The sequence below is a fragment of the Canis lupus genome, chromosome 13 (assembly GCF_003254725.2).
Source record: "Canis lupus dingo isolate Sandy chromosome 13, ASM325472v2, whole genome shotgun sequence".
In the NCBI taxonomy this organism is placed as follows: domain Eukaryota; kingdom Metazoa; phylum Chordata; class Mammalia; order Carnivora; family Canidae; genus Canis; species Canis lupus.
The window spans coordinates 37072194-37085848 of record NC_064255.1 but is presented as its reverse complement, the minus strand read 5'-3'; the positions used below and the strand labels follow the sequence as shown (position 1 = coordinate 37085848).

The window sequence follows — 13655 nt, the reverse complement described above, 5'->3', positions numbered from 1 at the left end:
GCCCCTTCCTCCGGGCCGCGCCACGGCGCCCTCTGGCGGTGGCTCCCCGCGCTGCAGGCGCAGGAGGTTCCGGGCTGGGCCGCCTGGCGGAGCCGGAACCCCGCCTGCCCGTGTCCCCCCCGCCCCCCCCCCCGCCTGCCTGTCCCCTCTCACCTGCCTGTCCTCCCCCGCCTGCCTGTGTCGCCCCCCGCCCGCCTGCCTGTCCCCCCTCCTGCCTATCCCCCGCCTGCCTATACCCCCTCCTGCCTGTCCCCTCGGCTGTCCCCCTGCCTGTCTCCTCGCCTACCTGTATCCCCCCCACCTGTCTCCCCCTTAGCCATTCCCCCTCCTGTCTGTCCCCCCACCTGCCTGTCCCCCCCGCCTGTCCCCTCGCCTACCTGTGTCTTCCCCCACCTGCCTGTCCCCCCCACCTGTCCCCCCTCCTGCCTGTCCCCACCTCACCTGCCTGTCCCCCCCACCTGCCTATCCCCTCGCCTACCTGTCCCGGCTCCTGCCTGTCCCAGAGACTCAGACCCTGGCCTGAGGGGGGTCACAGCGCTGGCGTTTCCTGGCCCAGGCGGCAGGGCCCTCCGAGAGCGTGGGTGCAGTGGTCCCCGCGGGCATGGCCTCGGGACTGCTGGAGACCGACCATCCCACGCCCCTCAAACATCCAGGGGCTGGCTCCCCACCCCCACCCCGCAGGGCCACGGCCCCCATGCCGGGCAGCGGTGCAGGGTGCGTCCCGGTCTGGCCCCTACGGTAACCCAGCTCATCACCCCCAGGTCATCTCAAACTCATTCCCGAGCGCTCCCATCCCTGGTGCTTTCAGAAAGGGAACCAGTGACGCCAGGGATGGAGGCTCAGAGTCGCAAATGTGCAGGACTCTGAGGTGTTGTAGCCCCTGGCGGTGGAGTGTGGACGAGCAGCCTGTAGCCCGCACTCCAGCCTCCATCCCCTTCTCTGCATCCCTGGGGAGGAAAGCCCAGAGGGGGTCTGTCCTGCTTCCCCTGCCCCCCACGGCTGGCTGGTCCCCGGGGAGGCCCCCTCCGCAGGTCTACCCTGGAGCCCTGGAGAACACCGCCCATCCTGAGAGGCGGCTGAGCTTTCATCCAGGCCACAGCAGGCCTGGGCTCGGGTTAACTGCCCTCCGAAAGGGGGGGCTCCCGGGGCAGTCCCACCACAGCAGGTGGCTTCCCTTGCCCTGGGCACCCTCTGGGCAGAGGCCAAGGTCTTTACTTTTCTGGCCTTGCTTCCAGGGCCAGTAGTTGGTAGAATGGGACCTGGGTTTCCTGGATCCTTGGATCTGCTTGGATGCTCCCGGGGACGGGAAGCTCATTCTCTATGGCCTAGGAACCGCTGGAGGTAAGACAGGCCTTCCCCACGTGGGGCTCACACTTGTCTCTGTCGTGCTGGAGCTGTCCCGGCTCAGCTCCAACTGCCTGTCCCCGAGGTGGGTGGCAGCAGGATGGCAACGTCCTGAGCCCCCCCCCCCCCCCCCCCCCCCCGCAGCCGCTCTGTGAGTGCAGCCTGGTCACTCACCTGGTCTCATCCCCACAGGGGAGGGGCCGCCCCCAGAGGCCTGTTCTCAAAGCTTCCTTGGGAGCTTCTGCCAGCCACGCTGAGCCCCCCACCAGATGCACACCGCAGGTACCCTTCCCTCTGCCAGGGACCCTCCCCTCCCAAGGTTCCCCTCCCTGACCCCCAGACCATGAAGTTCCCAGAGTCCCGGGCTTACCCCGCTTTTGCACAGGCTCAATTATGTGAGCCGGGGGTGCACCTCCTGCTGGCCCCTGAGAGAGGAGGCCAGGCAGGGCCTTGTGGGCCTCTGATGGTGCAGGCCCAGGGCCAGCACGGTCCACAGCCCACTCGGGAATGCCGCACGAAGCAGTTCCGTCTCAGCTCCCACCATCCAGCTGCTTCGGTCCCACACAGCAGACACGGGTGTCCTGGGGTGGTCATCGGCACATTCCTGGGGGTCCCGGTCAGGCCAGGGACCGTTGGGCATCGGACCTAGAAGCCCCTCCCTCTGCACTGGCTTGAGGTACGTGAGCCCTGGGAACCGCGCAGGGTGGAGGAGCTTCGGGGTGTACTCCTGGGTCCCCCGATTCCTCCAGAATTGTCCCATCTGGGTAGCGCCTGGCGTCGCCGACAGAGGTGGCTGCCGCCGGGGTTCAGGGCTCCCAGGGTGCAGGGAGAGGGGGAGTGCGGGCTCATGGCGCCACGCAGCGGAATGGGAGCCACGGTGCCAGCATTTGGAGCGGCGCCCCCTCCAGCCCCATTCCCAGGCCGGCCCCAGGCCTTGGCCACTGTCACACTGCCCGTGAGGGAGTCACCCTGCGAGGCCAAGGGGGGTTGAGAGGGTCCAGAGCCGTTTGTCTAGGTTCCCCCCGGGGAAGGGGGGCGGGGGGCCCGTAGCCAACTGGGGCCTCAGGTCCGTGGAAAGGGAGAGGTCGCGAGCTGGTGGTGGCTCCGCTGCAGCTCTGGGATGTGCTCCGGGGGACAGTCAGCCTGTTGCTCCTGCGGGGTCACCCGCTGGGGCTGTTTTCTGGGTGCCGTGTGCCCATGCCTGGGCTGGGGGCAGGAATGCTGCGCCGTGAGGCAGGCCGTGTGTTCCACGGGCTCATGGTGACGTCCAGGCAGCCGGCCAGCTCGGGGGCTCAGGGCTAGGGTAGCAGCACAGAGCCGGGCCTCGCACAGAAGGGCGCCTCCCCAGGGTGCCCCCCGCCACTGTGGCCTTTGTGGAGTGGGCAGATGGGGTCCCAGCTCTGTGCCCTGCAGCTCTGGGGACTTGGCGGGGGCGCCAAGCCTCTCCAGGACTGGCGATGGGCGCCAGACACCCGTGCCCCCCCGTAGGGCCCCCGCGCCCCAGCCAGGGATGCAGGGCTCTTTCCTGTCTAGCTTGCCTCCTGGCTGCGGCTGTGTCCACCCTGCGTGGCCTCAGGATGGGAAAGAGGGGAGCCCTGAAGAGGTAGGTGGGCTCCCCGCAGCGGAGAGAAGGGGCTGCGGAGACCCAGGCCGAGGGGGAGGTGGGGCTTGGAGCCAGATGCCACAGACGGAGCCTCCCGAGGCAGGGGAAGTTCAGCTCTTTGCCCGCCCCCCGCTTCCTGGCCTCCAGAGGGGCTGCTGTGTCACCCCTCGGCAGCCGCCCTGCCCCCACTCAGCAGCCCTCCCCCTGCACCCCAAGTCCAGCCAGGGAGGGGTGGCACCTCGCAGAGCAGGGTCCGGGCTGCTGACCGACACAGTGACCTGTGCGCCCGGTCCTGGGCCAGGTGGGCCGGGTGCTCTACAAACACCTGAGTGATCGCAGGTGGAGGCCTCGCTGGCCCGGGGTGGGGCATCGATCCCGGCCCTGCAGCGGCCAGACAGGCCTGGGCAGATGGTCAGGCCGAGCCAGCAGGCCGGGGGCAGCACGGCACGGGAGGCTGGGCGTGACACCAGGGCCAGCGATGCCCACCCGGGGATGCCCCTGGAGGCCTGATTTGGGCTGAATGAGCCCACCGGGGAGGATAGCTAGGAGCCAGCCCTGTGCCCCTGGGTCGGCTCCTTCACATCCCTGCGCCTTGGGTTTTTCCCTGTTCAGGGTGGTTGGGAATCAAATGCTCGCACGGGAGGCCCGTGAGGGAGCCTGGGCCTGTGGCAAATGGTACACTTGCTACTGTTGTCACCTATTGTGATTGATGCCAAAGGCCCAGACGGCGTCCCCAACACCGTGACTACTCAGGAAATGGCATCGTATAAACGACCCCAGGTCTGTCCGGCCAGGGGAGCCCTCAGCCACCAGACGCAGCCGTGAGGGACCCCAGTGCTTGCTGTGCGAGGATCTTTGTTTAGAAACTGGGAAGCGTGTGCATGGTGACCCCGGTGTGCACGTTGGCGTGCACCTGTGTGTGTGTGCACAGGAAGCACCCCGGGGATGGTGGGAGAAGCGAGCCTCGGGTGCAGGGATCTGCATCCTGCACCCCTTCTTTCTTGCTTTTCTGTAGCTCATAAAGATGAGACGGTGCAGGGAGAGGAGAGGAGGCCCCCCCCCCCCGCCCTGGGCCAGCTGCTGAGGGGCGCAGCGCCACCGGTGGGCTGCTCTGCAGGTGGTCAAGCCCCTGCTGACCCCACCCCCAGAGGAGGAGCCCCCGCAGAGGACCAGCGCCCGGCGTGTGCTGCGTTGGGAGGGGAGGGAGGAGGGGCAAGGCCAGCGCCCGGGTTCTCCGCGTGAGGCAGCATGAGCCTGGGGACAGCCCAGGAGGTCAGAGGAGTCCGTGGCCTGTGGACACGGAGAACCCAGCTCTAGCTCCGTTGTCCCAGCGCCCGCCCTCTCTCCCCTCCTGCTGGAGCCCAGGTCGGAGGGGGGGGGCAGGCGGGGAGGGGAGGGGCACCCCTGCCAGGGTGTGCCTGACGTGTGGGCTGCCGTGGGCGCGCCACTCTGCTCGGCGGGCTGTGGCCCGTCCCTCTGGGCTTCCAGGCCTGGCCACACTGCTCTTTGGGATCCTCTGTCCGTGCTGTGCTCTTTCTCGAGCTCGCCAGCTGACCGCTACGTATTTCTATATTTGCCTGTTCACCAGGCCCCATTGTCCTGTAAGCTCCATGACCTCGGGTGGCTCCAGGGCTTCAAGAGAGGTCAGGGGGTGGGGGAATCCGTCCAAGCCCAGGCGACTGCAGTTTCTGGGTGCCTGGAACAGTGCCTGGAACAGAGTAGGTGCTCCGCAACTGTTTGCTGGGCAGATGCACCCAGTGTCCTCTGTGGTCACCGGGACAGAGTCAACAGGCCTGGGTCCCACAGGAGGGAGGCACAAAGTTCCACTGGAAGCCCCGTCCTTGGTGTCCACCAGTCCTCAATCTGCTGTCCGCCCAAGCTCCAGCCCGGGCCAGACCCCGATGGGCCTAAGGGTCTGCCCAGGGACCCCAGGTCTGTGGTGCCCTCCCAGGAAACAGAAGCCTGGCCCTGAACTCTGGGCCCTCGATCAGACCCCGGACCGGAGTCAGAGGGGCATCGTGGCAGAGGCCATGGCCCAGAACTCCCCAACAGGAGCTGGGCGCCTGGGCTGGGAAGGGCGCAGTGGGGAACTCTGCCCTCCCAACGGTGCGACCCTGGGACCTGGTGTCCTGCCTTGGGACACACTGGGGGAGACTCGGAGCCTCTGGCCCTGCCATGTTGGGCAGTGTGACCCTGCCCCGCCCCCACCCAGAGCTCCAGATCCCAAGTTCGAATCCTGCTGCAGCTACCACTTGGTGTGTGTCTTGGACCAGGACCAGAAGCACCTCATGCAGGTCCCCGCCCTGGCCCGCGGCCCTCACGGCCCACCCCCCTCAGGTGGCCTCCCCCAGGCCACAGGTACTCTGAAGGGAGCCCCAAGAGGAGTGATGGGGGCTCCTAGAGCAGGGAAGGACAGGTGGTCGGGGGCGGGGAGGCCCGTCTGCTGGGGACCCTTCAGCGTAGTTTGACTTTTTCACTGTGGATTTGGAGAACTTACAACAGACAAAAAAAAATTTAAGAAGCAGACGGAAGGGCTCTCCTCAAATGAAGGGGAAGGACAGGGCGGGGCCGCCGTGGGGACCTCACTCAGCAGCAGCCCCTCCCACCCAGAAACCCGTGTCCTGTGAATCCTCAATTCTCACAGCACAGAGGGGTCACAGGTAAGTGTCTGAGGCTCAGAGAGGTCGAAGGACATGAGTGAGGCCACACTGCAAGAGCCGGGATCCCCAGGATGCTGCTTCCCTCCAGGCGCCCATCACGTGCTCCTGCCAGGCCAGAGCTCCACCCCACGTGGCTGGCCAAGGACGTGGCCACAGCCCATGGACACAGGGCCAGGTGGCACCCCAACACAGGCCTGCACCCCAGCCTTGACCCCACGCAGGGGCATGCAAGAATGGAGCTCTCTGCAGCTAAGTCAAGGGGACTTTATTAAGGGCCTACCCTGTGCTGGGGTTCCTGCCCCAGGACTCCCATGGCCATGTGGAGCTGGAACCCCCTTCCACACCTCATCTTTTGGGACCTGTGGGACCTTACACCCCTCAGCCTTCATGGGGCCCTCCTGAGTGCCAGCGACTTGCTGGTGGTGGGGGACACCATGGGTGGGACATGGCTTAGCTGACGGAGGGGGTGGGCAGGGAAGGCTTCCTGGAGGAAGAGATGCCTGAGCGAGGGTTGTGGGGTAGGCTGGAGCCTGGGGGTTGGACAGACTGTGTACGGGCTGGGTTCTACTCATTTGGGACAGTGCCACAGCAATAGAACCCAGCCTGCTGAGCAGTAGGAGCTGGGCAGGGCTCGTGGGGGGAGCCACAGAAGGCTGGAGAAGGCAGAGGGGCACGGTCCAAGCTGAGTTAGGGTCTCGGAGGAGCCTCAACTGGGCCAGGTGTGTGTGAAGAGTGCTCTGGGCCCCTGGACATCAATGCCCAGCATGGGACAGCGGGGTCCTCCTGGATCTTACAGCCGGCCAGGGCCCCAGAGCAGCAGGCCACCGAGAGCAGTGAGCAGTGCCAGGGTGACAGTGGCTGGCTGCAGGGCATGGGCCCCACTGGCGTTGCACAGGTCAGTGGAGCAACACGTGATGTTCTTCTTGCCCACGTAGTAGTTCTGCGAGTCCTCCACACAGTGCGAGCTGCAGCCCTTGCTAATGAGGGTCAGGACGCCAACCGCACCTGGGAGTGAGGGCCGCTCAGCTAGGGCTGGGTCCTGGATGCTCACCCACCTGGCCTTGTCCCCATGCCCATGGCCCTCTTCCTGTCCCCACTCTAACTGAAACTCTAGAGTAGTCAACTCCAGACTGCCAGCAGTGTCAGGGCAGGCACCTGGCCTCATCCATGTCCACATGCCCGGCCAGACCTGCTGGGCACTCAACATGCCTGATGAGTGAACAAATGCAGCGATGGGTGAATGAGTGATGGATGGGTGGATGGATGAAGGGGGATGGATGGATGAAGGAAGGATGGATGGGTGGATGAGGGAGGGGATGGATGGGTGGATGAGTGAGTGATGAGGGGATGGATGGATGGATGGATGGGTAGATGAGTGATGGGAGGGATTGATAAGTGACAGAAGAGGGGATGGATGAGTGATGGAAGGGGGATAGATAGATGAAGGAGGGATGGATGGATGCATGGATGAAGGAGGGGGATGGATGAGTGATGGAAGGGGGGATGGATGGATGAAGGAGGGATGGAAGGGGGATGGACGGTAAAGGGTTGAGTGATGGACAGACAGACAAGGGACGGGGGGATGAATGGATGGGAAGCTAACCACCTGTATCTGGGGGTGGATAGATGAAGTCAGCAGGTGGACAGGAGGTTTTTTGAGCCCCTACCACCGGGGGTGTGTGCAGGGAGTAGAAGGGATGGCGGGAGGCAGGGCAGAGCCACACCCAGCCCTGGGAGAGTCTGGGCAGGTCACGGGAGGACTGCGGGGGCGGCAGGGCCACTCACGGATGTGCTCGGTCCAGCACTGCGTCTCGGAGTGGGAGCAGTTCTGCACGCGCTGGCAGTCCTGGTTGCTGACGCGGGCCTTGCAGGAGTAGCACTCCAGGGCGGTGCCTGCGGGGCGGGGTGCTCAGAGGCTGCCCTCCCACAGAGTGCGGAAGCACCACCTTCCAGGTGCTGAGAGTGCGCAAGAGCACAAGAGCCCACTGCAAACCGGGACGGCCCCAGGGTGTCACCAGGGAGGCTTCTCTGCCCACTTGCTGCCATGGCGCCGGGAATCCACCCTTCGTGCCCCAGCCTGTGGTCTGAGAGGGAAGGGCGTACACGCCCCAGGGCGGGGACTGGCTCACCCCACTTGGCAGGAGGCCCAGCTGAGCGCTAGGCAGCTGAGGGCGGCGGGGTGGGCAGGACCCCTCCCAGGATCGCTCGTGCCACCATCCAGGCCCTTCCATCACGGTCTCTAACAGCCTGTGTGAATCCAGCCCAGCCCCCCAGCCCCCAACCCTTCCCAGGCGTCCCCGGTGCCAGGAGACCCTGCGTGGGCCCCTGGGTGCCGGTCATGATGCGGTCCCTTCCGGTCAGCACACTGATGGAGCTGGGATGCCAGCCCCGTGCAGCCAGCCCTGTGCCCACACACGAGCCGACCCCCAGCAGCCTTGGGGGCCATCGTCAATGATCCCCACTTCCCAGAGGAGGAAGCTAAGGCTCTAAGAGGTTTAGGGACGCCCCAAGGCGGGAAGAGCCCCAGCTGGGCCCGGTGTCGGGACCAGAGCAGCAGAGGCCTGCCCGGTTTCCATGGCCTGTGTCTGCTGTCCTGGCTCCCTGCAGCGGACCCGGGGCCGGGCCTGGGGAGAGGCCCCAGGTGCTCTTGGGATGCCCCCCAGGGTCCCCCCCCACCCCATTCTGCCCTCCTTGCCTCTGTGGCACTTCTTACCTTGAGGCGTTTCCCCAGTGCCTCCCCCAACCCTGCAGGTTCCCTGCGCCGCTGTCTGGCGGTCTGGCCGTCGGAGAGCCAGGGCCCGCGCCACGGCGGGTAAAGGACTAGAAGCCCCGTGCCCTGCCTGCCTCTGGGTGAGTCCCTCCTGCACTTGCCCTGAGGGGGACACCGGCAAGGACCGAAGCCCCTTCATCCGGCTGCTGCCTCGCTTACCTGCCACCTGGCATCCTCCTCCCTGTCCCCCCACCTCCAGCTCCTCTCTCTGTCCTTCTGGGTGGGTCCTCTCTCTGGGTGCCCCTCTGGGCTCCCTGGCTTGCCCCTACCCATCCCAGCTCCCACGGCCCCGCCCCATGGTGGCGGAGGTCTCACCTGGCCGCAGGGCCAAGGCAGCTGCCAGCAGGGCGAGGAGGACGGCCTTCATGGTCACCAGCGGGCAGCGGTGGCCTGGACCTCAGGGTGGCTTTATATTGCTTTGACCAGCAAGGGGGAGGCTCCGCAGCCCACTGTCAACACGGACGGGCTCCCCACAGCCAGCAAGGCCTGCAGGGCGGGCAGATCCCAATCTCCGGCCACCCTGCCAGGCTGCACCCACCACTCCCTTTGTCCTCCTGTCTGCTTCCGGGAGGCAGGGCCTGCCACGGGGCAGGGGCACCCTCCCCACCCACGGCCGGATCCCAGCCACCCCAGGGGGCGCAGTGAGGCCCGAGGAGGGTGACTGCCTTCCTGAGAACCATTCATTCTCCTGGCCCTTCAGCCAAGGTCAAGGGCCAGCCTCCCTCGGAGCTGCTCTTGCTCCCAGGCCTCCTGGTGGCCCAGGGGCAACAGGCCTCGAATGGCTGCATCGAGAGGTGCCACGGGGGGGGGGGGTGGCAGGGAGGCTGGTCGGGGAAGTGCCCGGAGGCTGGAGGGCGCCCGGCACAGCCTGAGTGCACAGATGTGGTGCGGGGAAACGTGTGCGGCCGGGTGCACGCTGCACCCTCCAGACCCTACTTAGTCCCCACACAACACGGAGCTTTAGCTGCAAGGGAGTCTGCGAAATCGAGCGTTGGCAGCCTCTGGAGGAGGAGGAGGAGGAGGAGGACGGGGGTCGGCACCAGGCTGGACGCTGTCTGCGCCCAGGCCCACTCTCCTCCTTGCTTGTGCCCTGGCGCCCAGAAAGGGGCGGGAAGGGCTCCCTCTGGCTGGAGACCCCGGCAGGACGTGCAGAGGCCGGGCCGTGTCTTCCGGCTGCAGGGGCCGTGAGTGGCCGTGTGCAAGGACCGGCCTCCTCCCTGCCCACCAGCCCTGGCCAGCCCGTGGTAACTGTTCCGTCCCTCCAAGCCCCGAGGTCGGTGGCTTCCTGCTGCTCTTGGCCTGGGGCCCCTCTAAACATGATCCTCCCTTTGTAAACAGCCTCCCCATGCACCCCAGAGTGTGCAGCTGGCTGCTGGCAGCTACGGGCCCGCCCACCACCGCTGACCCCACGCATCGGGGGGCTGGCAGGTCCCTCCCAGAGGTGGGGGCAGCACCTCTCCCTTCCCGATGCTCTTCTGGCTCTGGGGGGTGGGCATCTTGACCTCACTTTCTCATCTGACCTCGCTGTCCTGGGGTTGCCCCTGGGACACAGCAAGGCCGAGCACATGTTGCTGGCAGGGCACTGGCTCGGGGAGCCGGCTCTGTGCCCCAGGTCCTGGCGGGGGGCAGCTCCCACCCCTTCACCGTGAGTCCTGGATCAGGATAACGCAGTGATGTGGGGCAGGGGTGAGACCCTGGGCTCCCTGGGATTCGCTGCGCCTCTAGAGCCTTTTCTGCACAGCGCCCCCCTCCAGCACCCATCGTGCTGGGCCCTCCTTGGGGGGGCTCTTTCCCTTGGCAGGTGAGGAGCTTGGGGCCCCAAGAGGGCCAGGACCTTGCTCAGGGTCACTGCGGGGTGGGGGAGCGTGGCCCCTCTGCCAGCCTCCTTCCTGGCCAGTCAGAACCTTCTCCCTGGACACCCCCACTGCAGCCCCAGTCCCATCACTCAGGTGCGGCACAGGGCACAACGTGTGTGACTTCACCGTTTTCATGTGTGGCAGTCTGCCTGTCTGCTCACCCCCAGCTCCCTCCCCGGGATTAGGGGTGCCCTGCCCTGGAGCCTTTCTTATCTGCCTTTTTATTCAAGGCACCCAGCACCTAGGACCAGCCCGAAACATTCATTCCTCAAATATTGACAGGTGCACAAATGTTTGTCAATCTGATTTGATATGCGGGGATTGCGGCCGAGGTTCTCAAGCAGGGTCCTTCTGTGCCCGGGGGACGTTTGGTGATGCCTGAAGATGTGCCGTGTCCCAGCAGGGGCTGCTAGTGGCTTCCCGGGGGTGCAGGCCGACAATGCTGCTCAGCACCCCGCACAGTACACCCTGCTACGGGGACGTGGCCAGCCTGTCGTGGGCAGACCCGCAGGGATGGGGGCCCGCCCAGAGCGGGTGGGTACGGAGGGCAGAGAATCAGACCAAACGGGGTTGCCTGGGGTCTGAGGAGCCAAAGAAGTCGGCCTGGCTGGCCCCGGGGCTTGCCTGGGATCCCCCACGGCCTCCTTCCTTCCCATTGCTCCCTTGGGGAATGGGAGGCGGTGGCCCTGCTGGCGTCTCCGCTGTCTTCTGGAAGCACACGACTTGTCTGCTCGCCCAGGTTTCCAGTTGGAGGATCCTAGTCTCGCCCAGACCTGATTCACATGGTCCCAGACGGACCTTCGAACTTTACTAGTCTGAGCTGGCGCTGAAATGAGTTAGGACTTCGGGGCTGTTGGGATGGAATGGGTGTACCTTGCTCCGGTCTGAGTTATGTCCCTCCCCGCGCCCAAAATTCCTATGTTGGAGGCCCAACCCCGAAGTGATGGTGTTTGGAGGTGGGGTCTCTGGGAGGTGATGGTTCCGATGAGGTCATGAGGGTGGGGGCCCCCCCGCCATGGGGTTCGTGCCCTGATAAGATCAGACACGGAGCTCCCTCCACCACGAGAGGGCACCTCGAGAGCGGGGCCGTCTGCAGGCCAGGAAGTGGATCCTCACCAGACCCCGACGCTGCTGGCACCCCGACCTCAGACCTGCAGCCTCCGGAGCCGTGGGAAACGAACCGTGTTGTTTATATCACCCGGTCTGGAGTGTTTTGTTACAACAGCCTGAGTTGACTGGGCCGCTGGCCTGGGAGCCTTGGCTCAAATATTGCAGCCACCGCAGGGACGCCCTAGACTCGGGTATTAAACTCCACCCCCGGTCGCAGGCTGACCTCTCACCTCAGCCCCAAACCAGGCCTGAACTAGGTTCAGTCTGAACTCTGACCTTGCTCACCATGTAAGCCCTGATCCGGTCACCCAGAGGACCTGCCCCGGTCCCTGACTGCGTCCTGGCCCACCATCCGTGCTTTGGGCACACACTGAGTGCAGCCCCTCAGCCTAGACCGAGCCTGGATCCCCCCGTGTCCCATTTCCTGGGAAGTTCTGTCGCTAAAGGGCACAACTCCCTGCAGCCCCTCCCGGCAGTGGACGGGGTCAGGGTGTGGCTCCTATGTGACTCATGCTTAGCCCCCGTCCTCTCCTCTGCTCTGCTGTCACCTTCTGGGCCCCAGATTTTCCTGTTCTCTCTTGGCTCTCCACCGACCCGCCCAACCCGTTGGGTTCTCTTGAGATCCCGCCCTCTCACATTCCCCTCTCCCCCGTTGCCAGGAGGGAAGGTGGGGGTGGGGGGTGGGGACTGGCATCAGGGCCAGGCCCTGGGAGGGGGCGGTCGCTGACCATGGCCCTGTCCCACACTTGAGTGGACACTATTTTGGGCGAATATTATATTTTATGCAGAATTATTTTTTTAAAGATTTTATTTATTCATGAGAGACATAGAGAGACACAGGTGGGGGCGGGGGGGGAGCAGGCTCCATGCTGGGAGCCTGATGTGGGACTTGATCCGGGGTCTCCAGGATCATTCCCTGGGCCAAAGGCAGGCGCTAAACCACTGAGCCCCCCAGGGACCTCATTTTATGCAGAATTAATTTAAAAAATAAAGATGGTATGTTAATGACAAAACCACCACTGACTTCACCTTCCACTTTTGTAGACCTTGCCTTTAGAAAAGCGCATTCGTAAAACCCAGAGGGGGATCGGCACGCTGCCAGACCACGGACAGTCGGGAGAAAGCGTGCTCAGGGCCTGGACTCCCAGTTTGGGTTCTTGGGATTAAGGCATCTAGCGAGCTGTGTGTGTGCGTACTGAGGTCCCACGGGGGGCCCTGGGGGCCTGCGTATGACCCGCCACCCACCGTGGCCAAGCCCCCACGGCCCACCCACTGCCAGCCCGGGTGCCCGTCCACCTGTAATCCTGCGAAGGGCTTTGGGCCCCTGGTTCTCCCAAGGCATCCTGGCACCGTCCGTGGCTCTGCCTCAACCTCCCCCCCGCCCTGCCTGTGGCCTTCAGTCCAGCCCCCTGCTCGTTCCCTGGTCCGTCTTCTCTGCCCCACTCCCCTCCCTCCTGGATGGGGGTCACTGAGCCCAGGACACCCCGCCTGCCTCAGGCAGCGCCGCCCCATGGCCACAGGGTATGGAATTCACAGGCACCCTCGCCTGGAGCCGAGGCCCCCCTCCTTGCCAGGAGAGACCTGTCACCCCAAGAGCCCCCTCCAGGGACTGGCTAGTGATGTGTCCCCACCTGAGGCCTCCAGAGTCTGGGTGAGAGGCTCTGCTCCTGGGGGAGGCCTGCGAGCTGAGGGACCACCCGTTGGGAAGGAACTCCTGTGGGCTTGGAGGGGACGGTGAGAGGCGGATGTGGTGCGGCCTGCTGGGGACCATTCTGGGGCCCGCTGGGAAGCCGGTCGGGGGACGGGGGCCCACTGATGCTCTCAAGGTCACTCTGGCTGTGAACAGGGATGGGGAGGCTGTTGTGGTGATCAGGTGTAGTCAGGGGGCTCAGTCCTGTGCATTGGGGGTGATGGGGGTGCCAGTTCCCAGGAGACACCAGTTCTTTCTCCTCCTCCTCCCTTTCTGCCCCCTTCTCCGCCAGAGCTGGTCCCCAGGTGACCATGGGAGCCCGTGCAGGGTCTGGGAGGTGCATGCAATCCCGTGTCCACGAGGTGGCAGCAGACTGTCACACACAGGATGGAGCCAGCCTTCCTGGGGGGGGGCCACCTGGCTGCCCCAGGAGACCCTGCTCAGTCCCGTTTTCTCCTAACACATCTGATTCTAGCATCCCCAAATTCCTGACCCACAGAACCATATGCAGCAAAATGGTTACTGTTTGGAGCCACTGAGTTCTGGGGTGCTTCATCAATGGCTGATGGGGGGAATACAGAAGCGAGGCGACCTGGGCCGGCGCCAGGGACAGAGCAGCCGT

At 65.1% G+C, this 13655-nt stretch overlaps 1 protein-coding gene across 1 annotated transcript; it reads right to left on the bottom strand.

Annotated features, from left to right (window-relative positions):
* Window positions 1–5857: 5857 nt before the first annotated feature.
* Window positions 5858–8903, bottom strand: PSCA (prostate stem cell antigen). Its single transcript, XM_025450987.3, has 3 exons — window positions 8693–8903; window positions 7393–7500; window positions 5858–6612 (listed from the first exon to the last, which is right to left on the bottom strand). Exons 1-3 carry the CDS (start codon window positions 8742–8744, stop codon window positions 6398–6400), a joined length of 375 nt encoding a protein of 124 aa, XP_025306772.1. The 5' UTR covers window positions 8745–8903; the 3' UTR covers window positions 5858–6397.
* Between the last annotated feature and the right edge of the window lie 4752 nt (window positions 8904–13655).